Source organism: Bombyx mandarina, chromosome 20, assembly GCF_030267445.1.
Source record: "Bombyx mandarina strain Sakado chromosome 20, ASM3026744v2".
NCBI lineage: Eukaryota > Metazoa > Arthropoda > Insecta > Lepidoptera > Bombycidae > Bombyx > Bombyx mandarina.
Genome location: NC_143226.1, coordinates 4,369,170 through 4,396,280, shown reverse-complemented (window position 1 = coordinate 4,396,280; position 27,111 = coordinate 4,369,170). Strand labels below are relative to the sequence as shown.

The window sequence follows — 27,111 nt, the reverse complement described above, 5'->3', positions numbered from 1 at the left end:
ATATTTATTTATATTTATGTGACTTAAAATGAGTAAAACAAACAAACAGGAAGAAAAAAAGAGAAAAAATAATTATAATAATATTCTACATAAAATTTGAAATTGAAAAAGCACGATGTATAACTTATAGTGATGAGATTATTAGAAGGTTAAAACTTACGGCTACTAAAATTATCTAAAAGGTGCGCAATGACTCGCTTGCGGGCGGTCCTTATCGCTTCTAAGAAATTGCAGATTGCATTGAATGTTAGACGCGTGGTTTGAATATTTGTAATATGATATTTAATTTAAATCGCAGGATAATTAATTATTAATAAATTTATAAAACGAATTAGTGATCATACAATTAAGTCAGTTAATTATCAAGTTCCTTGTCTTAGGACTTACAGTACAAGGAGCATCTCGAAGTTGGAGCACGAAGAACCGGGAGACGGGGTGATGATGATTTGGTTGAGTAGGACTTCCTTCTTCACGTGATGAGTTTGAATATGTGATAAAATTTGCGCCTTATTTTCTTCTCACGGGAAGCAGTGGAATTTGATGTGTGGTTTTTTTTTCACAGGAAGTAGTGGAATTTCAAGAGTTGTCTTGAACACGAAACAGTGGAATTTGAAGAGTCGTTTTTCACAGGAGACAGTGGAATTTGATGAGTTGTTTTTCACAGGAGACGGTGTGATTTGAAGAGTCGTTTTTTACAGGAGACGGTGGAATCTGATGTGTTGCTTTTTCACAGGAGGCGGTGGAGTTTTTAAGAGTCGTTTTTCGCAGGAGACAGTGGAATTTGAAGAGTGGTTTTTCACAGGAGACGGTGGAATTTGAAGTGTCTTATCAATTTTCTCTTCTATTCTTCCCAGGATACAGTGGTTATTTTCTTCTTTTTCTTGTTTCAAGACTCACCTTCCCGGAATCACTGTGATGACTTCAGGTACGGAGACGAACCGAGGACCAGGTTTTTTGATGCCTTTCACGCTGCCACCAATGTTATGCGGGGTTCGGGAGTTCAGTAATTGTTAGAAAAATAGAATGACACGAAAGCAACGAGTACCTCAAATGAGGGCTGAGATTAAACTGTCGTTTTATTACTAAAGTTATAAGAGCTTCTCGCATGAAATGCTGAGTGCATGACTTAATGTGTTTAAAGAATTTTTTAATTCGGTCGTAAGTAACTCCGCATCCGTTGGTAAAATTTAACTTGTATCATTTAAAAATTGTTGTAATACTTAATAAGTGTTTTTTTTTAATAAAAAATCATAAAATGTCATATTGTATTTTTTTACAGGTGGCAACAGCCATTCACACATACCTTTATATGTTCCTTTAACGCTTCATTTAGGGCTTGACAAACTTCTGGTATTATCTGCAAAATCACTTACGGGGATATTTTAAATAAAAAATAGAGACTTTGGTAGTCATCTTCTGCTCCTGTGGCCAAGTATCGTAATGTTACTGCAAGACGTGTTCGAGCTGGAATGGCTTCCCTTAATTGAGTATTTTGCTTAGAAATCTGTGTTGACACTTTATTCAATAAATATTCAAAATCCACAGAAGACATTCGAGTAAACTTTTTAAATTCTTTTAATGGTTCGGCCACTAATTCATGCAACTCCTGATCCATAGTTAGGCTGTAAACAGAGAAAGTTATTTCATTAGCATGATTATTATAATGTGTTGATCATTTTTGGTTTATGCATTAATAAATCATCAACGTGATCAAGGTTTTTTTTTAAATAATCATGAGACATAAAAATTATAAAATAACAACCTACATAGTCGTTCAAAAATTACTTACCTTGTTCTATTACGATGAATACTTGTCATCCACCATCTTCTTTTTAATAACTTTTTCCTCTTTACCATACGCATAATTATAATATGCGAATGCGCATAACAATAAACTTGTCGCAGCGGTTACTTCTGCGCCCATCATCATCGAGCGCGAGAACTGTAGTGAGAACTATTTGAGAACTTTGTGAGAGTGTGTACCTAAATAAGTTCTCGCTACAGTTCTCGCTGAGAATCTCCGGAGATTCTCGCGTGAATGTCTCGTGTGAATGTGGAGCGCCTATATGGAGCGAAGAATCTACTTTAAAAAACGACGGATACTTTACTGGCAACTCTCGAATCCAAATTTAATGCTAGAAGAGAGGTCGCAATACCAGTTCAAAGTAAATTATTGGACTGGTATATTAAACGGGATAATTATTGGTCCTTTCGTACTGCCGGGAAATTTATCTACTCATAGTTATTTAAATTTTTTGCAAAATGATCTCCCGAACTTAATGGAAGAAGTGCCTGACGAGGTAAGGGAATCCCATAAGGTGGCTGCCCTGCACATTAAGGTACAAACGTCCGTACTTCTTTAAATGCTACGTATCCAAATAAATGGATTGGTCGTTTAGGTCCCATTGTGGCCTCCTCGATCCCCGGATTTAAACCCACTGGACTTTTTTACTGGGGCTGTTTAAAGGAAGAAGTGTATTTGAAAACAATTTCAAATTTGGAGGAATTACGCAGCCGTGTTCAAGAGGCCGTTTCAAAAATAAATGAACGACGCTATGCACTTTATCTTAGTAGAGCCTTTATTAGAAGATGTCGAGCGTGTATTAGAGTCAGTGACAGACCCGATTTTTTTATTATTAAAATTTATTAAGACTTATCTTTTCTTTTTTAGTCGTATTTACACTTTTTGGGAGAAGTCCCTGGGGTTGGTTATAATATAACAATTTCCAATGAGGAAATTGCTGGCTGGCATGGAAACTGATGGATCCATGAAGTCTAGCAGTAGTGCTCGGAAACGTAGAGCCACTGTGAATAAACATTGCTCTCATTAATAAAACATTGCTCTCATTAGTAACAAAAAGAGACGAAATCGGGAACGACATGAGGGCAAGGAAATAAAACAAAATGAATGTGGTTGCATTCCTTTATCTAATAATAATACCAACACCCAAATTAGTATTGTTCCCCTGTTCACTGACTCGCAACTTAATTCTTCCTTACGACCGGTTTACACTTTGTTAAGTTAACACTGCAGGTGATTAGTGCAGGTGTTTAGTTAGTAATCAAGGTGTGAACGGAAGCGTGAAGTGATTAGTGTTAAGTGTTAAGTGCGATTAGTGCTTATTGATTAGTGCGAGTAAATAGAATCAAGGTCTATTTTTGCTGTTAAGTGACCTCCACCCTTGTACTGTTCCACTCCCCTCTCTCGCAGTTCGCCTGTACTAATCAGTGTGTAAACACGTGTGTGTTAAGTGCGCAGTGTCAAGTTCAAAGCGAAAATGAAGTGGACGGAACAACATACTTTAAAATTCGTACAAGAATACATAAAGTATGAATGTCTATACAATGTAAAGTGCGCAGAATTTAAAATCAAACAGTTGAGAGATGCGGCCCTATTGAAACTGAGTGAAGCGATGGAAATTCCCGACTTCGGTCCCAAAGAAGCGTACAATAAAATACGAAGCTTGAAATCGACCTTCTCCCAAGAACACAAAAAAGTAAAAGATTCTATTAAATCGGGTGCAGGGCTTGATGATATATATGTGCCAAATATCAAATGGTACAAAGTGATGGATGATGCCCTAAAGGCAGTAAATGTTGGAGAATGCAGAGAGACATCGAGTAATATGGTGAGTATTCCATGGGTACTATGTTTTTTTTTTCACCGCACTACGGGTAGGCAAAGAAAGCTTAGAATTTATAGTAATTTCAATAGGCAGGGGCCGACCGATAGCGAGAGAATGAAAGAAAACACAAAATTATTTAGAATACATTTATTTATAGTATCTTATATGCTAACTTACTAGGTAGGAAATTGTACTGAAACCGATTGCTATTAATGTACCATTCTTGCCTGCCAGGGTACTGAGCCTTCACCAACAAAATAATCTGCATAGCGATGTCGTACATTGTGAGCTTGTTGTGATGATCTATTTTGCAAACTTCTTTCAATGTTTACTATACCTGCTGCTAGAAACTCTCTCCAGGAACCAGGTGTGATGTTCCCCGTTTCGATGTTTTCTGTATCAACTGTTACACTTTGAATAGTACCTTGGGTTTTTCTAAGCCAATTGTGCAAAGCAACACACGTTCTAACTATTTTATCAGCTTTAGCGGGAGCATATGGGAGGGGTTTCAAAAATATTCTAAATTTACACACTAATATTCCGAAGGCGTTTTCAACTATCCGTCTGGCCCGTGATAATCTGTAGTTGAACACTTTTTGCTTAAGAGATAAATTATTTCCTCCGTATGGTTTCATAAGGTACGTTTTCAATGGGAAAGCATTATCTGCAACAATCACACGGTTTGGTGGTAGAAAATTATTCTCTAGAGCGTGGCTCAAGCTGCAGTTTCGGAAAACTCTTCCATCATCCATTGCATCCAATGTCAAAATAAATAAAACAATAATCATGGTCTACTAATGCCATAAGAACGATGCTGTGCTGGTTCTTGTAATTGTAATAATAACTTCCAGAATCATCTGGTGCATTCAGTACGACGTGTTTACCGTCTAATGCACCACAGCAACCAGGAAAGTTCCATTTTTGACTGAATCCTTCTTCAATACTTTTCCATTCTTCTGTACTTCTAGGAATCTGTAACAAATAATAAATATATTTATTAATGCCATGTTATGTATTTACAGAACCTAGAGTCTCAAGATAAAATCAATGAAGATAAAGTTGAGACAAGAGACACTGAAGGCGAAAAGGCTGTTGAAAATACTTCTGGAATTGGAACCTCAAGCAATGACTCGGGCCAGTCATTCAAAGGGAAAAATGCTCGGAAAAGGACGATGCTACGAGACTATGATAACTTACTGACAAAGGCCCAAAATGTAGCCAACAGTGTCAACAGCTCTGTTGTATCAGAGAATGAATTCGACTTATTTGGACGAATGCTTGCAGTTCAATTGGAAAATTTACCAATGGAGTCAGCAATTGAAGCACAACAGTATATTCAAAATTATCTTTCTGGTTTGCGCTTGAAACATATCCGCCGTCAGTCTCAAACATCCAATTTAATTTATGAAATGGTAGAAAACAGTACACAACCACATTTTATGTCGTCTCCTTCAACTTCAACCATTTCTAGAAATTCTTATTATTCGAGCAACGATGATACATACAATAAAAATGCCACATTGAGTTATGGAAATCTTGAAAATACAAATACAACTGTTGTGACAAATCAGTCAAATTCTGAAAATGCATTTACTTCTGTTGTTGATAGAAATGATGTATTAACCCAAGCTTGGGAATCTGCATAAGGAATTTACAACATTCCAATACAATTTTATGTTTGCAATTTTATTTCTAAAAATAAAACCGATATAAAATATTTGTTAATGTGTTTTACTAACCTTTATATAATCTTTTAAGGCGCTGTATACAGCATCGCAGACTATCGGTATCATTAAACTTATTGCTGGTTTAGATACTCTGAATAAATGTGACAAAGTACGCAGACTACAACCAGTGGCAAGAAAATACAACACTATCTGAAGTTTTATTTTTGGCGTGAGTGCACTCCTCACAAAAGTATCTGTTTTTTTTATGGCGGGCTCAACGTGCGTCAGCAACTCTTCAAATTGCGTTTCTGTCATTCGCATTGATCTGTAAAATTCAGCAGGATCTTCCTTAGCAATTTCTTCCAAAAGTTTATTGCTGGCTCCATACTGAGAACGTCTGGTAATCCATTTTCTTTGCCATAATCTCTTAGGCCTATTGATTTCAAAATTGAGTTCATTTTCTATATCAGATACCACAACAGATACAATTTCTTTAATTATTTGTCTCAATATTAAGCGCTGTTCATCTTCCATTTCTAGAGACACTATGCACAACGGACAGTACCACTACTTTGAGCTTCTTCCTAAACACTGTGTAAACGGAGATTAAAAAGACTATTTAACACTTGAGACTTATCGCGTTAAGTTAACGCTTAACACTTATCACTTCACACTTCGCAAAGTGTAAACCGGCCGAATCAGTATAAAAAAACAGACTCTATAGTTCGATTAACATATCAGGCCAGTGCTGCAGCACCATGTTGTTCATATATAAAGAATACAGCAAACTCCTAATGATAATGTTACATTTCACCCTATTGCTTTTGGTCGTAGTGACTACACACTACACAGAGTACTTTAACTTGCTAGTGACTAATGACAGTCAAAATGGCGGTTGATCTAATCATCTATGTGTAGAAGAATCGTAGCCCGATATGTTCCTGAGTTCTCAGTTTTTCGTAATTTTAACGAATTATAACCGCCATTAAAAAGGACGTTCTGTTATAACCCTAGTATGAACACTATTTGGCTGACAGCCCTAACCAAGCTGCACGATCAGCATTCCCGAGCTCTCCTGTTCCGTCCGCCCCGTAAACGGACAGTCTTGTACAATCTTTCGACCCGAGCGGTCAAGTCTGATTCAATCTCTCGACCCGAGCGGTCTTCTCCTATCCTCCTAAATCAGTGCGCGTGACTGTCGTCGGACCTCCATAACTTCGTATTTCATTTTTTAAAATCTACGTAGCGAATCCCGCTATAACATTTTGGTGGCAGCGTTAAGGGATCCAAAAACCCGGGTCCTCGGATCGTCTCCGTCTACTTGAAAAGCTCATCGCCGTATCCTGAAGAAAACAAGAAAGAAATCACTAAGTCTGTCCAGAACCAGTCCGCGCCATACCACATCCACTGAATCCAAGAAGACTCAACCACTGTATCCTGAAAGAAGACTCAACCACCGTATCCTGAAAGAAGACTCAACCACTGTATCCTGAAAAAAGACTCAACCACTGTATCCACATACTATATCCACTGAATCAAAGAAGAAAAACCACTGTATCCTGAAAGAAGACTAATCACTGTATCCTGAAAGAAAAAACCCACTGTGTCCTGACGGAAGAATCAACCACTGTATCCTGAAACAAGAAAACACCACTGTATCCTGAAAGAAAAAAGCATCGTACCCCGAAAGAAGAATTCCTCATCATCATCACATTCCGAAAAAATCAAGCATCAACCAGGCCGTTTCCTGTCAACCCGAGCCGAGCCTCAATCGCCTTATCACCGGAATGCTGAGACTTCGAGCTACAATATTCGTCGCCTGCGCAACATTGTTACAAGCATCAAGTTACACAACTCCGCAAATCGTTACTCAGATCTCTTCCAGTCCAGGTATATATTTCCATCACGTCGGAAAAACAAAACTAGCAAATGGCCACTTAAATGTACTAATTCCTGTAGACATATCCCGAATTAAACCCCATGTCGAAAACGTATTTCAAACACTTGAAACAGTAAAAACCCTCTGCAGGCAAATCAGACAAACTGACAATTCAGAATGCCAAAGTATGATCCACCCCTTACAAACTCGTTACTTAGACCTTTTGAAAGAATATCCTTCTATATCACATCTAATGAATAATAGAACAAAGCGCGCTTGGATAAGCGGCATCGGCATAGCAATGAAATCAATTTTCGGTACCCTGAACGAAGATGATACTTTGAAATATGAAAACGCCATAAATGATATCCAAAACGAACAAAAGAGGCTAGCTTCATTAACTAAGGAACAAATTCTTGTAACCAAATCAACTATACAAACGTTCAATGCAACTTTCAATGTCATAAAAGAAAATGAAGAAAAACTCAACGTGGCTATCGAAAAGCTTTCCACTCAATTGAGAAACTTATCGCGAACATCTAGTAATATATTAATCAGTTCCCAATTCAATATCGTATTTAGCAATCTAGAAACTGCCCTCTTATGTTTGTCCTTCCAATTGGAAGATATTACAAATTCCATTCTTTTTAGTAAATTAAACATTATACACCCATCTATTCTAACGCCGTATCAATTACACCAAGAACTTGTCGAGAATCACCGACACTTACCTAGCGACTTAGAATTAGCCACGAGTCTCGATTTAAAACACATACATACTTTAATGAAAATTTCTAATGTTATAAGTTATTTCTTTAATGATAAGATCATGTTCGTTTTACAAATTCCGTTGGTAGAACCTCAAGAATTCAATGTATACCTCTGTATCCCATTACCTGTACCTCATAACGCTACAAACATAAACTCCTTCAGCACCGTAATTCCGAATGAAAAGTACCTAGTTATAAGTAAGGACAAAACCCGATATAGTAATTTAAGATCCCTAAGCCAATGTAAATCAATCAATTATGTATACTACATTTGCAACATTGTAAAAATTCTCTCTACAAACGCCAACCCATCCTGTGAAAGCGAATTAGTTTCTAAAGCCATTACCACCTTACCAACTCTATGTAAAACTAAATTTATCCACGGAATCATAGATGTATGGGAACCACTCAATAACAATAAATGGATATTTGTTCAATCCAAACCAAGTAAACTGTCAATCGATTGTAAGAACCTAGAGATAAGAGACTATATTATATCAGGCACGGGAATCGTAACTATCCCGATAACATGTAAAGGTTTCTGCAAAGATACCCGACTATTTCCCAATTCTAATGTCCTTAATATAAGTCATCCTACTATTAAGTTAGATTTTAACATATTAAATGATTCATGTTGTAACTTCGCTAAATTCAAAGAAGCCGAGAATAACGTGCCCCGCATTAAGCTAAACCAACTTGACCTTAACTTACTTAATCATCTATTAGAAAACAATTCAAACTTAATTCCAGAACTAGATAAAATAATCGAACACCCTAATCATTTTACAAAATATGGCGCACATTATTCCTCCTTCGTATTATTTCTAATTCTAATCCTAACCATTGTATCTTTATACAAATTGTATCGCTATTATAAAATAAATAAGCCCAACGACGCTCACGATCGCACAGAGATCCCAATGATCATCGTAAACAATCCAGAACAACCCGGTCCTAATACAGGAGCACTAAATACTCCGTCACCCAAGACTCGCCGTAACCTCTAGAACCACGGCATCCTCGCCTTCTCTTCATCAACCCCTATAATAATGGCATCCCCTACCAAATCTACTAAACCCTCTTCCAGATCCACTGCATCATTTCCAAATCAATAAACTTAGAGGATCAAGCCCCTAAGTTTATTTTCCCATGGGGGGAGGTGTTATAACCCTAGTATGAACACTATTTGGCTGACAGCCCTAACCAAGCTGCACGATCAGCATTCCCGAGCTCTCCTGTTCCGTCCGCCCCGTAAACGGACAGTCTTGTACAATCTTTCGACCCGAGCGGTCAAGTCTGATTCAATCTCTCGACCCGAGCGGTCAAGTCTTCTCCTATCCTCCTAAATCATTGCGCGTGACTGTCGTCGGACCTCCATAACTTCGTATTTCATTTTTTAAAATCTACGTAGCGAATCCCGCTATAACAGTTCGTTTCGTATATAATTTATTTTGCATAGGACCTTCGTCAGACTGACCACACGACAGCCGAAAGTAGTACTCAGTACTTAGTACTTACTTAGGGTTATGTAAATCTCAAAAGTTTTTTGTTCCTCGTGATATTTCGATAAATTTTGGAGGGCTTAATACTTTTAAAATGTTGACGCAATTTGGGTAATGCCACCATAATTATGAATGACGATGACAGTCAATTCCATTGGTTTTTCTCCACGAATGATATGTCTATATTGGATCGTGGCTTCAGGAACGTTCTACCAGATGTAGAAGCATGCGGCTATGAGGCACATATGCCACACAGTAAAGAAAGAAATAGTTCGTAGCTTTCCACAGATCAAGCAAACAAATCACGCCTTATAACATTTACAAGATGGGTAGTGGAAATTGTGAACGGAAGGTTCAAAACGGAGTTTAAGCTTTTGCGAACCGATAATTTTAATAGGTCTGTACATCATATGTTTGAGAACTTTCGCATTGGTGCTGCACTACTTAATGTATTCCATCTGCCAATTACAGATAATGCCTATGCCGACCAAATATTAACAATAATTGAAGAAATAATCAACTCAGAAAATAATCTGGTAGAACATGTTATACACAAAAACATAAACAGACAAGGGTCTATGGCGGCTAACCTTCCAGAATTTGCAGATTTTCCCAATTTGGAAGAAGAACACCTGATTCTTATCGCCTTAGGAACATACCATATCAAGATAGCTGCATCATACTGTGCTGAACATTTAAATAACGGTCTATACCTAATTGAAGTATACAGAGTATGACCTAAATGATTTGGATGAGTTTGGCATACAAGTAGATAATAATGTTTCTCTTTTGAAGGCCAGTATACAGTCCCGCCATACCGGAGCCAAACAGTATTATACCTATATATCAATTAACAGAAATATAGAAGAAGGAAGAGATGCATTTAGATATTATTACTGCATGTGTTTAACTCGATGTCGTACTGTTGGAACTTGTGCACATGTAATATCAATATTGTGGTATTTATGTTGGGCTAGACATCAGGACGGTTTCGTACCGCCTGCTACTAACCTAAACAATATAATTCTTGACGTAACTACTAATTAAAACTAATGATAACGTAACATAACATAAAAATAAGGCCTATATTTAAAGCATTTTCTTTTTTATTTGCGCGAAACTCAAATTCATTTCGACCCGCTAACCATAATTTGATTATGGACTTATTAGCTACCCATTTCCACAGAGGGCGTTAGTGTTGGATAGGTAGACCAACGTTCACATATTTTTGCCCAATCTCCTTTTACCATAATACAAGTACTTGAGCCACCGACTTTAGAAGTACCTACATTAATGTGTGATTGTGACAGGGAGGTGGTCAGGAGGGCCCAGATGTCAAAATCAGCCGTGAAGCGATTGGAGAAGATTTGGGGAAATCGCAGCATAAACAAATAGCTGCATGCTATAAAATATATAAGAAATGCCATATTAAATGGATACGGCAGGAGATAGCCAGAGGGGTGTTCAGACGTTCTGGAGGAAGACGAGACGGACGAGGATGAGGCCCGAAGGAGACCTTGCATGTCTAGGAGCTGGCGAGGAGCGGCAACATTAGTATGTCAGTGCGGTAAAAGTTTTAAGTGAAAGTGCAAAGGCCAAGTCAAATATAGTAACTCTTTTTTATTTTGTAGTAATTATTAATTTTTTTTTTCGGTGTTTTATTAGGTATAATTGTTAGAATAATATTTAAGGTCATGTGGTTGTAACCGTTTCGATAGTAATTTATAAAATACAAATAAATGGAGATAAGGGACATATATAATGAATTGGATAATATTAAAGTTAAATTGGTGAAGTTGAGGAAAGAAAAAAGCACAAAGAGTTTGTTAGAACAAAAATTAGGTGAAACAGAGATATTGTATAAGCGATATATTATTTTACGTAAAAATTTAGATGATAGTATTGAAAAAGGACATTTTAAATTAGAACAAGCAGAACAGCTTTTATTTGTTTGTAATAACATAGAAGAACTTTATCAAAAAATATTAGACTTTATTATTAAAAATAGGAACTTGAACACCATGGCTGAGTTTGACCTGAAAACAGCATCTTCTCTTCTACCTGTGATGACAGGAGATGAGGAAGTTACCAAAAAGTTGATAGATTCTTTTGAATTTTATAGTCAGAGTATAACAAAGGAACATGAACAGTTATTAATTAACTTTATATTAAAAACTCGTTTGTCTGAGAGCGCGAAGCTACGTCTCGGTACTAAAATATATAAATCATGTGCGGAACTTATCGCTGATATGAAAAAACATCTTTTAACGAAGCAATCAGCAACCGCTTTACAGATAGAAATAATGAAAAAACTCGACAGGGTTCGCAAAGTATTGACGAGTTTGGTAAAAAATTAGAAGATATGTTTGTAAAATTGACAATTTCACAGGCCAATGAAAATGACCAAGCATATCAAATATTAAGACCATTAAATGAATCACGAGAGTCATTGTTCTGTCGACGCCCTCAACTACGCAAAAGACAACGAAATCGTTCTTCTCACAATTCCACCACACACATCCCACAAGCTGCAGCCATTAGACAGGACTGTTTTTGGCCCCTTAAAAACCTTTTATTCTCAGGCAGCATCAAATTTTATGCTGAGACACCCCGGGAGAACAATCACAATCTACGACGTTTCGGAACTGTTAGGGGAAGCTTTCCCAAGGGCTATGGTGCCTACCAATATAATTTTTCACGACATTTTCACGAAGAGTGAGTTCATGACCAGTTTAGTTAAGGACCGCCCTCCCCCTTCTCAACTTGAAGAACCAACACAGAGAAGTGTGATAGCGTCGGACTGCCCTCTCCCTTCTCCACTTGAGGAGCCCGTACAAAGCAGCAGTGTGAGTGAACGCGCTTCCCCATCCTTACTTGGAGGATCAGTGCCGATGCACTTTTCACCACAGGACATCATGCCCTTTTTTTTTTTTTTTTTCCGGGCCGAGGGCCGAACCTCCTACGAGGTCCCCGCGCCTAGGGGGCGCGCGGGGTATGTGAGACTCTACGATCTGCAGGTGTTGAGAGCAGACCGCGGGCCCAAGGAATTTAGGGCCCACCCACTAAACGACTCCCCTGCACTCTTACACCCGGCGTCCGATCTCCGTCCGGGGTCAAAACCCGGTCAGAGTAGGGGGGTTCCCGCGGTCAACACTACAACCAGACACGCGGCGCCACCCCGAGGACGCCCGACCGACGGGTCGTCGAGGCGATAGTCGACAACCAACGACGTCAGTCTCCGCGGTACGGCGGCCCTTCAGGCCGCCCGGGCGATGCCGCTGGTGTTCCGGGATACCCCGCTGGGCCAGAACCAGCCTGCCGGGTCGGAACGCGATACACCGCCGACCGGGTTGCTCTTCCACAAGGACATCATGCCCTACCCCAAGGCAGGTCCACGCTCGCAGTCGTCGCGCGGGAGAAAGCGAGGACGTACTCGCATCCTAACCGATACTCCGGAAAAAGCAGTCATCGAAGAACAATCAAATAAAAAGTTGGCGAAGATAGCGGAGATAGAAATGAAAAGGAAGATTAAAGAAAATAGGCCTACCAAGAAAACAGTGAGACAAATCTTTTCACTAAAAAAAATTGACGATAACACCTCATCTGATTCTGATGAATGTCCTCCACTTCCATCATCGTCAGGGTGGGAAGAAGAGTTATGCAGTGATGGCGAGGGTCATAGAGCTTTTGAGCCCATCAGAAAAGAAGTAGGGGAATTTGTAGTTGCAATTTACAATGGTTTGTCATACCCAGGAAAAATTACAAAAATACATGAAAACGGAGCTACAATAAAAGCAATGGAAAAAATTGGAAGGCTTTGGAAGTGGCCAGCAAGGGAAGACGAAATATTTTATGTGTGGGGTGACATTTTGGGACACTTGCCGGAGCCGACGAAATTTTCAAAAACACGTGACATTTATTCCGTGCCACTTCTCGAATAATTTTCCCATTTATTTTTTGTCTGTGTTTTCAATTTTTTTATGTTGTTTTCATTTTGTACCTACTCATCTTTCGAATCGTTAATTACAACTTATTAATAGTAAACCTGAGTTTATTTAATTTCCATATTTAGGTAGGCCTATGGCTGAAACTTTGACGGGTGAGATGATTGATCCTCCGGGATCATACAACCCACTCACCGGGATCAAGTATCCCCATAGGGAGGGTTACTTGATCCTTGTGTCGGACTTTAAAAAAACCCTTTTTGTCGTTTTTTTTAATAAATAAGAAGGTCTGTATTGGTGCTAAATCAGTAGTATTGAACGGAAATACATGTGTGATTTAAAAAAAAGTCAGATTTATGAAAATGGTTCGAATTACTAAAAGAAAACCAAAACAGGGATCAAGTATACCACCTCTCCTCTATGATAAAATTTTTATATGTATGTTTAAATATTTTAAGTGCATATGTTGAAAAGGATCTCTTTTCTGGGGGAAACGAACACAGCTATAAAATAAGCCTAATTAAAGTGATTATAGAAAAATTCATTGATGTAAGAATACATTATATTTGTAAAAAAGAAACCGTTCATATAAAAATGACTTCTAATAGACAACTTTATAACAAGCTGAATCTGTTTAAAGGTAATTAAACCTACATTACTGTTTTAATTACTTCTGTATAAAGAATACGTGGAAAAATGTTTCTTGTTTCCTTTCATTCTTTTTTACTTTATACAATTTTATTTGTTGTAATAGTGACAATGTAAAATATTATCTACTACTTTTTTGTGTCGGTCAAAAATAGTTGCGACCATACAAAACAAACCTAAAACAAATATATTCTGCAACACTACGTCTTTCAAAACTTACTGTGTTCTAAGCATTGAAATGTAATACCAAGAACTACATCTAGTTCCACAATACAATAAGTACGAAATTTTAAACAAAATGTTTTAACCTTATAAATTTGTCTTTATGTATCATTATAGAATAAATATTTTTGTACTCATGAGTTTTTATTTTCAAGTGTCATTTTAAATTTATTCCATAATCTCCTTTCTCTGATGAAAGGACCCAAATAAATATATTTTGCAATGGTACTTAAATTTTATGTTTAAGCATTAAGGTTTATAATAAACTGAAGTCGTTAACATTATTAAGCTTTTTGAAAAACTGAATGAACTTTATGAAGATGTTTTCGTGTTTGCAAACGCAATCTAGTACTATTATTTATCGAAGCAATAAAATATTTGATCATCTTCTGCACTATTATCTAAATTGTGCCAAAAAACATTTATGTCGTCGGATGTACTAATGTGGGAAGGTAATTCATAGCCAGGTAAATTCCCCATTCGTCATCAATAATTTGATATTCATTTTGATTGACTAGACGTGGTAACGATTGTATTAAAGGAAGTAAGCTCGGTAGTGACGTTAATATGCACGACTTCAAAATTTTGAAAATATTGTCGTTGGTTAGATGGTATATAATCGGTCTCGTTTTTGTGTTGTTCATTTGGGGATCGCCAAGTCCATCTTCGATTATGCTTTTTCTTGAAGCACATATTGATGATGGTTAGGTTATGTTCAAGTGCATAGTCTCCAAGTCTCTGACCTCTATCGTTTCTTTTGTCATGACCATACTGCTGCACTCTTAGCTATTTATTTTCTTTGGGGGCACCAACCTTTGCATTAAAGTTGCCCATTATTATAATACATTTACATGCTGTTTCCATCACCTTGTCGAGGGTGTAGCAGAATTCCTCTATGTCTTCCTCGCTCGCTTTTTTAGTCAGTGCGTATACTTGTATAATGGATTGCATAAGCCCTTGGAGGCTTATTGTTGCCACATGTTCTGTTAATCCAATAAAACTCTCTATATTAGTTTTAAGTGTCTTCTATATAATGAAGCCCATCCCATATTTACTTGGTGTGTTACCTATGTGGCAGAGTATAAAAGAAAATTGACTTACAACATCGGAACTTATTAAATTTGTTCATCGACATTTGAAGGTTGCCATTCTTTGAATCTGTAAAGAATAACAAATACTGCATTACAACCAAACGTTTTACATCAGCCTATAAAAAAGCAGTGACATTACTAATTATTACATAATTTACTTTTATTATTAGAGCATACATTTTTTTACTATTCATTAATTAATTTATAATTTAAATCTTGTTACTTGTCTTATTTGTTCTTACTCATAAATAATAATTTATACTTGAAATATTGAAAAAATATCATTATTTTTCTAAGTATGATATAAAAATAACAAATTCAATGTTCGTTTTATTAAATAATTATTCCTACAATAGGAAGTTAATTGAATGAAGAATTCTCCATATTCAAGTGAGCAGAATGATTTCATTGTTTGTTTGAGAACCTTTCTACCTGATAAATTCTACCTGCCTGAACAAGGCAACACGTCAGAAATAGGTACATACTATTTGGTTGTCACATTTTTAGACGTAATAACTAGGTATATTCTTAATTATTTTGGAGTTTAATGAAAAAATTAGCTTACGGTCATCGTTTTACAAGTATATATTATTTTTAAAACAGTTATTTTCTTCAAACATTCAGTGCTATCCAAAATCATCAGTAGATTCCACAGTTAATATAGTATCATGGTATTTATATATTTTTTGCGCCGAAACATTAACATAGAAAAACACATAAAAGGTATATTAACAAAATGCACTACACTTACTACACAAAAAACACTTTTTCATTTTTCCAAAACACAACTTTACTTTTATCAACGTAATAGTAGGTACGTTAAAGTCGAATAATTAAATAATAAATAAATATATTATCACCGTTGTGTATAACAGCTTCCAAACAATGGTTTGCTCAAATTTAATGTACATATTGTGTTTAATTGGTGGTTAGAATTCTCAATTATTAAGTGTTTAATCTATGGTTAGATTATTCTTTTTAAATTTATTTACGGCCAATGGTTACAAGACCTTATAGCCTATCTTAAATTAATTTTCACGCATGGAGTACGTAAAAATTTACAAGTAGTTATTAAACAAAACAGCATCAAATTGAAGTATTAACATTACTCGTTTGTTTTTAAACATTTCCTATCGTGTTAACAATATATCTATAAATTGGCTTAAAATACAACGGGTTTGATAAAATTACTTCTAAGTCCATCCTTACGCCTGTTTGTAAAGGCGAATCACCCTTACAAGCATCGTCCAGCTCAGACACTAAAATTAATCTATTTATACTATATTTATGACATTTCATAACAATATGTTTCAGATCAGCGATCTCATTGACACAAAATTGACAGTATTTGTCCGTTGCTAAACGTATTTTAAACAAATGAGCAGGAATTCTACAATGACCGAATCTTAATCTATTAATGGTGGTAATGAATTGTCTGGAATTAGCTTCTTTAAATTTGTTATACCAAGGTACATGTGGCGGGGTATTCTGTATCTTTGTATACCATTTCCATTTTTCTTGACTTATAGACCTCCAGTGTTCATACCACAGCGTTTTAACATTTTCCGATATTTTCTGCTGGAAGTCAGTAAACGGTACTTTTGTTACATTAGTGTGGTCTTCGTCACATACACCTTGCACTGCACAGTCTACAGCTTCATTGCCAAAAATACCACAATGAGCAGGTACCCATTTAAATTGGACATTCTTTCCTCTTTCATTTAAATTTGCCAATATTTCTTTCAAACGGCCGTCTGGTGTAGTGGTAAGTGACATGGTCACTACACAAGGGGGTCGCGGGTTCGAATCCCGCCAAGGGAAGATATTTGTGTGATAAATATAAATGTCTTTCCAGGGTTATGGGTGTATATTAAATATATGTATGTGTATAATAAAAATATTATATTTATTTCCATTATCTGGTACACAAGTTCTTTACGAACTTAGCACGGGACTAGTTAACGTGGCGTGATTGTTAGTAAAATATTTATATTTATATTTATTTATATTTGTTCTTTTATTCTATAAATAATATGGTTTGTAGCAAACCGACCGGTACGTCACTCTCGCCGCCGTATGCCCGCTCGCTATACATAGTTAGCATCTATGTCGATCTTTTTAACAGTGTATAATCTATGTTCCGGGCGCTTCCGTTTTGAGTGTGAATAGCGTGCGCCCGCGTCTAAATGTATTTATTGTATAAAATTGAAAATTGTTTGTGTTAAAGGAAGATTAAAATTCGAAGTTCGATATTGGTGACTAACCCATAGTTTTAAATACCCCTGAGATCTACCCCTCACTATAGGTTCATATTAAATCTAAAAGGATCACTTTCTAGTGCTAAGTCTATGGTTAGAATCGAATCAGTGTTGCCACATTCCAATTCGATAAATCTGAATCAAAAGGTCAAAAAATCTGTAGAAAATATGTATGGGAACAATAAGTTACATATATAAAATATATTTATTACATACTTTTTGTACATATTTTATTCATTTTGGAAATCAAATTGTTACTGATATTAAACTTATAACATATTATTGAGTATTTTTTAAAATTAGTCCCTCCATCGTTTCAGTACCTAAATGGTTTCTATTAGAGTTGATAGTATAGAAACTCCTTATGAAAAGAAAACATATACATAAAAGCAGTGACAAGAGCTGTCATAGGAATAAGTGAAAAATATCGGTCACTTAGTGAAGTAAAATAAAATAAGAAAACTGTGATTCCGATAATAAATTCTAAAACATCGACGTACCTAATACTAATTCGTAAAAGTGTGTTAGTGTATTATTTCGTAGCTGTCTGCACTCTGCGATTTAAAGATTGGACTCTGTGCTACCAAGAACTTTTAGTCTTTAGTAGAGACAAATACGAACTTAGAAAGAGAAGTTACAATTCCAGAGCAAACACACGTTTACGAGGAAGATACAACTACCGAAACAATCTCCAACGAGCATGATCATGTTCTCGAGGGAGAAGAATCGGATCAAGTCCTCTACGAAAACCATGACCATGAAGACGAAATGACAGTTCCAGAAGAATTTTATGACGCTGAACCACCGCCAACCGGCTATAATCTTAGAGATCGCTCACTGATTCCACGTCCTGAGAGACTAAGAGATTACGTCTGTATCACTGAAACATTCCCAAATAATTTCGCAGACGCTATGAAAAGGGACGATCGCGAAGAATGGCAAAGGGCAATGGATAGCGAATTGAAATCCTTCGAAGACGTTTGGACGCCGTGTGCATTGCCAAAAGGACGAAAAGCACTTCCCTGCAAATGGGTTTTACGGATCAAACGAAATCCAGATGTCACGATCGACAAATACAAAGCTCGACTTGTCGTAAAAGGGTACAGACAAAGGAAAGGAGTAGACTATGACCAGACCTTCAGTCCTGTGGCAGGCATGACTACTGTACGAGCACTACTCAGTGCGCATGAAAACTTACATCTAATCCCATTCGACGTCTGCACAACCTTTCTGAACGGAAAGCTCGAGGAAGAAATATACGTTCAACCGCCAGAAGGGTGCAACCTCACGGAAGGAACGTCTACCGTTTTCAAGCTTAACCGTAGCTGTATGGACTTAAACGAGCACCAAGGTGCTGGAACTCATGCTTTCAAGAGATTCTATTGGATATGAACAGTCCGAAGCTGATTGCTGCTTATATTCAAGAGAAGTTAACGGGAAGAAACTAATGATCACGTTGTACGTCGATGACGGATTAGTAGCTGCCACTGATGAAGACACGGCTAACGCCTTCTTAGAAGATTTGAAGAAGAGACTGCGCATAACGACGAAACCAGCGACATATTATCTTGGTCTTCAAATCCATCGAGGAAAGGATGGCTCCATCTTCATCAACCAAGAGGCATACGCGAAAAAGGTATTAGACCGCTTTCAAATTAGTGACTGTAATCCCGTTTCCACACCGATTGAGAGAGAGACTATTCAAGAAGGGAAAGAAGAAACGGAAGCTTCCTGTTTCCCATATAGAGAAGCTGTCGGTGCTCTGGCATACTTAATGGTTGGTACTCGCCCTGACATTGCTTATGCCATCGGAGTTGTCTCAAGAAAGTTGGAGAAACCTGTAAAGACAGATTGGCTCAAGGTAAAACGTATCTTGCGCTACATCAAAGGTACCTTTTCGCATGGGATCTCATATAAAGCTGGTCTCAAACCTGAAATCCTAGAAGGATTTAGCGACGCCGACCACGGAGGTGATCCAGAAACCGGACGTTCCACGATGGGAGTGATCTGTCGCTATTCTGGAGGCGCAGTTTCATGGATCAGTCAGCGACAAACATCGGTCGCTATCTCCACTACAGAAGCCGAAATTGTGGCAGCCAGTGAAGCCGGCAGAGAACTAATGTGGCTTGCTAGACTATTCCAGGCATTGACTACAATTGCGGACGTATCGGTTCTGCATGTGGACAATGAAGCTGCTGTTCGTCTTGCTCACAACCCCGAGTTTCACAAGAGAACGAAGCATATCCGGCTCAGACATTTCTACGTCAGAGAATTGGTAACTGAGGGTATCTGCAACGTTGTAAGGATCGGAACAAAGGATCAAGTCGCAGACATCCTTACCAAACCACTACCTCGTACGTCATATGCAGTTCTACGCCAGGCGCTAGGATTGTGTGCTATGTAAATGTTTAGGGAAAGTATTAAAGTTGATAGTATAGAAACTCCTTATGAAAAGAAAACATATACATAAAAGCAGTGACAAGAGCTGTCATAGGAATAAGTGAAAAATATCGGACACTTAGTGAAGTAAAATAAAATAAGTAAACTGTGATTTCGATAATAAATTCTAAAACATCGACGTAACTAATACTAATTCGTAAAAGTGTGTTAGTGTATTATTTCGTGGCTGCCTGCACTCTGCGATTTAAAGATTGGACTCTGTGCTACCAAGAACTTTTAGTCCGGTCAATTTAAACCAAAAAATGAGAGTGAAGTTACATAAAGTCCCAACAAGCTGAATTTCTGTGAAATTGTTCAAAACATAATTATAAACAATGTCTAGAAGTTCCCCATCATTCCCCTGTAAGGAAAATTTTTATTCAAGGTCAAAGGTCAAAAAAATGAGTTTTTCGCGATTTTCAGCAAAACGGTAAGTTTTATCATAAAAGTACCTCAGACAAAAATTGTAGATCATAAAATTATCTATAAAAAATGTATCAATACTTTTTTTCTTACAAGCCACCGTTTCTGAGATATAACGATTCAAAAAGTTATAAAAGTTGTTATCGTCATAATATGCATGAGTACGCCACGTATATACATCTAGAGTTGTATTATTTTATACACAAAAATCTACCATTTTCGATTGTCTTGAAAAAGTAAATATTGATATTAACAACACTAATGCGACATACATCATTGACGGAGGATACTTACTACACCGCGTTGTGTGGGATAGCGAAGAATCATTCAACGTTATCTTAGATAAATACGTTCAATATGTACGTAGACATTTTGGTTCCAGAGTTACTGTCGTATTTGATGGCTATGATGATTGCACGAGAAATATCAAAGCTGCAGAACAACGTCGTTGAACTTTAGCAACATCTTCATCTTCTGTAATCATCATTCTGTAACTTCGAATGTCTAAATTGACCGGACTATTTAAATTCATATCAGTTTCTTGTTTAAATGTTAATCAAGTTTATTGCAGAAAATATAATTTCAACCGCAGCACTGGAGTGACGCAGACATAATAATGCAGAAACCAGTTCGTTAAGAGTCAGATATAACAAATTTCCATCACTGTCTTCTACACAGTTGACTTCATACCAAAACAATTCAGGATCTTCTTCACTTGATTCCAAAAAGCTATCGTTCATTCTTAAATGACGCCATTCGGTATCTAATTCTTGTATATTTTGTCCGATTATATTGGGAAACGCCTCGGCAATGTAAATCAATGACGATATACTGCGGCGTTTAGCTATGATTGGATTAAGATCCAGTCATAGCTAAACGCCATACCTAAAGTTCAAATTTTTGTGATTTTATTAACAAAATCGTAACGGCATTTGATTTGTTTAGCTCCTTCTATAAAGAATATCACTTGGAATCAAACTGGAATCGGACAATGATATGGCAACATTCACACCAAGATGTAGTTCCTCAATGGGTTTGTAGAGAGATTGCTATTATCTATGGAGCTAGATAGATAAAGTTAAAAATTAAAAGGAAAAAGCGCGGGAAGCATAAAATTTGGCGGTCGTGTTTTTTATTTTAAAAATTTTTAAATTATCGTATAGTTGGATTAGGATAAGTTTGTACATATTTTTATATATACTTAATTTTTCTTTATTTAGTGTATTTAATTTCGTCGCCGGGTAAGTCTTTTTGACCTTGTTTCGGAAAATGGACCCCCCGGGAGATCCCGGGGGGACTCTTGCTTCTAATAGTTTTAATATTTTACAAGTAAATGACGAATGTGACTTATCGTCAGTGCCCGCAGTGGCGCATAATGTTGTTGTCGAGCATGACGATTCTACTGTAGATACCGATTACTCCGGACATCAAACATCTGTAAATCGCAAACGTGCATCTCGCAGAATTTGTAGACACTGCAATAGGAAAAGGAGCAAGTGTGACTCGAAAGGCAACACCGACTGCCAGTGCCAATGTGAGGAAAGTGGTCCTAATAAAGGCTTAAAGATTAATAGCTCTGTTCATGATCCAGTGTCTACTAATATATTTCCTAATCATCCGACTCAAATGGAAAGTAATGATGCCACTCCTAGATTTATAGGAAGACATAAATATTGTGACTCGGATGCTGCCCCTTACGTCATTCATATTCAAAAACAAATACAGGCATCTAATGACAATACCATTTTGCACCCAATTTCTTTTGGCAAATTTTTGAAAAATTATTCTATTAAAAATATTGTTAATGGCAGTCTTAAGAGAATTGGTAGAAACAGGCTATCACTAACATTTGAAAATTTTAATGCGGCTAACAATTTCATGGATTTAGATATTTTAGAGAAGAATAAATATAGAGCATTCATTCCTACCTTTCAAGTAACTCGCATGGGTATCGTTAGAAATATTCCTACAGAATGGTCTGAAGAAGAAATAATTAATAACATCAGTGTTCCGTTAGGTTGCGGAAAAATCCTAAAAATTAGGAGATTAAGAAGAAAAATCACAGTAAATGATAACAAAACTTTTATTGACACAGAATCCGTGGTAATAACATTTGATGGACAGGTTTTACCTAAAAGAGTATATATGTGTTTTACATCATTACCAGTCGATTTGTACATTTATCCTACAGTTCAATGTTTTAATTGCTGTAGATTCGGTCATGTTAGAGCTCAGTGTAGATCGAAACCGCGTTGTTTTAAATGTGGTCAAGATCATACAGGAGATTCTTGTAATGTAGAGGAGGAACATATTTCCTGTTGTCTTTGTAACGGCTTACACTTTGCTATAAATAAGAAATGTCCAGAATTTGAAAGACAAAGGGCCATAAAGCAGACAATGGCGAACAGTTGTGTGTCATACTTGGAAGCATGTAAACTTCATCCTCCAGTGTATAAATCGTATGCTGATGTTCTTTCTTCAATTCCATCGGATCGTAAGAATCATTCAACGTTTCATGAATCTATTGCCCCCAGCCCAGTAATTGCCAGTAAAAGTCCATCGTCATATAAAAAAACAGTTTTTATGAAACCTCGATCTCCCTTTAAAGGTGATAAAGGTTTTGATCAAAGGGCCCATAGAAATCTTACAAGAGATTACGATGCTCCATCTCCTTCTAATGGCTCTGCTTTAAAATTTAATGAAAATTCCGAATCTCCTGTGGCTGAAATAATTATTGCTCTTATTAATTTACTTGCTCCTAATAACGCTACACCGTCCAACGCAGCTGATATCATAAAACAAATTTTAAACAAAATATACAATGGCTCCACAAATAAAAAAGATGATTCAGTGGAACTGTCGAAGTATTCTAAGTAAAAAGTCTGATCTCATTCACTTAATAAATAAACACTCTCCAATCATAGTTTCTTTACAGGAAACATGGTTGAAAAGTATATATCCTTTCAAAATCAAAGGATATACCTGTATCCGTGAAGATCGTATTGACGGGTACAGTGGTGTTGCTCTTCTTGTAAATAGTGTTCTTAGCTTTAAACTTGTAGATATACCTGATCATAGTTTTGGTTTATCCATTATTGCGGTCATTGTAAATAATATATGTATAGTTAGTGTATATATTCCCCACCCTTCTGTAGAAATTTACAAAGAGTTTATAAATATTATTTTAAATCTTCCTAGACCAATCATAATAATGGGTGATTTTAATGCTCACCATCAAACATGGGGAAGCTCAATATCTAATGAATTTGGAGATATAATTCTTGATTTTGTTAATGAACAGAATTTGTGTATCTTAAATTCCGGAAGTCCAACTCGTAGAACTGGCCCTGATCAAATTGTTAGTGCTCCTGATATATCTATTTCCTCCCCATCTCTGGTGCCGTCTTTGTCCTGGGAAACATTAAAACTAAGTTATGGAAGTGACCACTATCCTATTATTATTTCATTTTCAAACAATAACATAGTAATTAAGGATCATTCTAAACATAAGTCTACAATAAAGTACAATCTATCTCAAGTAACAGATGAGGATTGGAAAATGTTTCAATCACGTTTGGATATTAAACTTGCCAACTGTGAAAATATTAATAACTTAGATTCCGATGCACAAGCAAAAATTTTAGCTTCTGCTTTTATAGAAACAGCTGATGAAGTTTTCCCTTCTAAAAGCCCTTCTGGTATTTTTATTCCTTCTCCTCCTTGGTGGGACCGGGAGTGCACTCAGGCGGTAAAGGAGAGAAAAGCAGCCGAATTATTATATCTAGAAGAAACTATTACAGAAAATTTTGATATTCTAACAGAAAGCATCAATAGTACTCGGAATCTTTTATTAAAAAAGAAACGAGAAGGTTTTAAAAAATTTTGTGCTTCGATTTGTCCTAATATCTCACCTTCTGAAGTATGGAACCAAATAAGAAGATTTAGATCTGCATATAAAGAAAATACAGTCAAAGACTTGCCTTATGATCTGGCTGACAAGTTTCTTGATAAATTAGCTCCCCCTTATGTTCCAGAAGAATGTTTAGTTCTTATTCCGTCTGTCCTTCCTTTCTCATGTTCAGATCCAGTTTCAGATTTTGATTTACCTTTTTCATTTAATGAACTGAAGGGGGTAATCTCGAATCTTAAGGACTCTGCTCCAGGTGATGATAAGATTCCTTATTCTTTCTTTGCCCATTTGAGTGATTCTAGTCTCAAATATTACCTCAACCTTATAAATTCTATGTTCATTACATGTGTTATCCCAGAGTCATGGAAAAAACAAATTATTTTACCCATTCTCAAACCGGGTAAATCTTCATCAGATGTATTGTCATACAGACCCATAGCTCTCTCATCTGTAATGTTGAAAATTTTAGAACATTTAATTAAAATTAGATTAGAATGGTTTGTGGAAAGTAACAGTTTACTCAGTGACAGTCAAAACGGATTTAGAAGGGGTAAAAGCACAATGGACAATCTTGCTATCTTTATAGTGGATATTATGGTAGCTTTCTCAAACACTGAATCTATTGTAGCTGGATTTCTGGATATTTCCGCTGCATATGATAATGTACATATTCCTACACTCCTTTACAAATTACAGAAAATAAGGGTTCCTGTTAGACTAGCTAACTTGATTATTACTATAATGTCAAATCGAACTATCATTTTAAACTCTACCTCCTCAGATTCACAACAATCTAGAACTTTATGGAGAGGTCTCCCTCAAGGATCTGTGTTAAGTCCAATTTTATACAATATATACACTTGTGATTTGGAAGAGACCCTTGGAAATCAAGTAAGAATTCTTCAATATGCTGATGACCTCCTTATGTACACTTGCAATAAAGACATACATAAGGCTGGCTTATCCCTTAGGAATTCATTTCTAACTCTTAAATCTTGGTTAGATAATAATGGACTTTCCCTTTCTGCCTCCAAGAGTTCTATTGTTGTATTCTCTAGAAAACGTTCTCTTCCTCCAATTAATATATTGTATGAGAATGAATTAATTTCTGTAAATAGTCATGTTAAATTTTTAGGTTTAATTTTAGATTCAAAATTGAATGGAATTCAACATTGTAATTACATTACAAACAAGTGTTTGAGTAATATGAATATCTTGCGTTCTCTTGCCGGTGTATGGTGGGGTGCCCACCCATTCAATTTAAAACTTTTATATAATGCCATAGTAAGATCAGTTTTAGATTATGGTACTTTTTTACTTCAACCAGGGGATGTGAATGCTTTCAAAAAACTAGACTCTATACAGTCTAAAGCACTCCGAATTATCACTGGAGCCATGAAATCTAGTCCTGTTACAGCATTACAGGTAGAATGTGTTGATCCTCCTCTTCATTTGAGACGTCAATATTTATCTGATAAATTCGTTTTCAAATCCCTACAAATCCAAAATAATCACATTATTACCAAACTTAAAACTCTAAATGAGCTCATAGAATCCTCTTCATTTTGGAAACATAAACAGTTACCATGTTTAATAATTAGCTATAGAAAATATTTGTCTATTCAAACTCCAACTCATCACTCTCATATTTTCCCTCTATTTTGTGTAAACTATAAGGCATTGATTTTAAAGCCGGATATTCATCTTGACATGGGTGTTTCTAAGTACCAACCGCAACCAAATACTAACTTTAATTTCGTAATAGACCAAGATTGGAATGACTATAACCATATATATACAGATGCTTCTAAACACCCTCAAGGTTGTGTTGGTGTAGGAGTCTATCATTCGCAATCAAAAATAGTTGAAAAGATAAAATTACCATCTGAAACATCAGTGTTCACTGGTGAATGTTTTGGAATATACAAGGCCATAGAATACATTTTGATATTTAAACTAAAGAAAACATTAATACTAACCGATTCAAAGAGTGCTTTACAGGCTCTTGCAAAATTTCCTTTTAAATCTCAACCTATTTACCCTATTCTCTTAGACTGCAGAAAATTGTTAATGAGATGTATGGATCAAAATCTTACAGTATCATTTGTATGGATACCTAGCCATTGCGGAATTAAAGGAAATGAAATAGTTGATGGAATTGCAAACGAGGCTATCAATTGTGGTGATATTTATTGTTTCAAAAATTATAGTCATGATTTAGTTAGCCTCCCTAAAACATATTTGAATAATGCTTGGAGTGCACAGTGGTATAATGGCGATAAAGCGAAATATTACCGAAAGGTACAACCAACCATTCCTTCCAAACCATGGTTCTACAAATATAATTTTAAACGCCATGAGACTTCCAGTTTGATACGGATGAGATTAGGCCACACATGTAGTCCGGCACATCTAGCGACGATCGGAGTGCTGGATAGCAATAAGTGTGAATGCGGTGCGGACATTGGCGATTTAAATCACATTATTCTTTCATGTCCCCTTTTTGATCATTCACTACTATATAGTTCTTTATCATCACTTAGTATTCCTTTCCCTATATCTGTACCTTATTTATTACATACAGTAGACCCAGTTATTTATAAAATTATTATCTTATTCCTCAACAGTTTTAAACTAAAATTATAATTATATATATTATTTATTCTTCCTAATTATATTAATCCTAATCCAATTTTCCTGCCTAAACCTTATATAACTTATATTTTCTGATT

General features: G+C 36.3%; 3 protein-coding genes and 1 long non-coding RNA gene across 10 annotated transcripts; 3 read left to right on the top strand and 1 right to left on the bottom strand.

The window, feature by feature from the left end:
• Positions 1-3,413: 3,413 nt before the first annotated feature.
• LOC149500687 (uncharacterized) lies at positions 3,414-5,343 on the top strand. Its single transcript, XM_089735747.1, has 2 exons — positions 3,414-3,675; positions 4,632-5,343. Exons 1-2 carry the CDS (start codon positions 3,414-3,416, stop codon positions 5,270-5,272), a joined length of 903 nt encoding a protein of 300 aa, XP_089591873.1. The 3' UTR covers positions 5,273-5,343.
• A 1,737-nt stretch (positions 5,344-7,080) lies between these two features.
• On the top strand, positions 7,081-8,967 carry LOC149500686 (uncharacterized). The gene has a single exon (XM_089735922.1). The coding sequence runs from the start codon at positions 7,081-7,083 to the stop codon at positions 8,947-8,949; it is 1,869 nt and encodes a 622-aa protein (XP_089592048.1). The 3' UTR covers positions 8,950-8,967.
• Positions 8,968-12,716: 3,749 nt separating this feature from the next.
• Positions 12,717-14,395, top strand: LOC149500685 (uncharacterized). Its single transcript, XM_089735928.1, has one exon. It carries the CDS (start codon positions 12,717-12,719, stop codon positions 13,383-13,385), a length of 669 nt encoding a protein of 222 aa, XP_089592054.1. The 3' UTR covers positions 13,386-14,395.
• Positions 14,396-22,534: 8,139 nt separating this feature from the next.
• LOC149500684 (uncharacterized) lies at positions 22,535-27,046 on the bottom strand. 7 transcript variants are annotated; one of them, XR_016324816.1, is made up of 4 exons: positions 26,262-27,046; positions 24,450-25,873; positions 23,702-23,880; positions 22,535-23,191 (listed from the first exon to the last, which is right to left on the bottom strand). It is a non-coding gene; the product is annotated as an uncharacterized LOC149500684 (long non-coding RNA). The 7 variants fall into 7 exon arrangements; XR_016324814.1 differs by having other exon boundaries at positions 26,359-27,046; XR_016324818.1 differs by having other exon boundaries at positions 26,692-27,046.
• Positions 27,047-27,111: the final 65 nt, after the last annotated feature.

Excerpts from the sequence above, each read along its gene's own strand:
- LOC149500687 (XM_089735747.1), top strand. The coding sequence starts at position 3,414 with ATGGAAATTCCCGACTTCGGTCCCAAAGAAGCGTACAATAAAATACGA. Across the intron at positions 3,676-4,631 it reads TTTTTTTCACCGCACTACGG|ATGTTATGTATTTACAGAAC; the intron begins GTAGGCAAAGAA and ends TTTATTAATGCC.
- LOC149500686 (XM_089735922.1), top strand. The coding sequence starts at position 7,081 with ATGCTGAGACTTCGAGCTACAATATTCGTCGCCTGCGCAACATTGTTA.
- LOC149500685 (XM_089735928.1), top strand. The coding sequence starts at position 12,717 with ATGCCGCTGGTGTTCCGGGATACCCCGCTGGGCCAGAACCAGCCTGCC.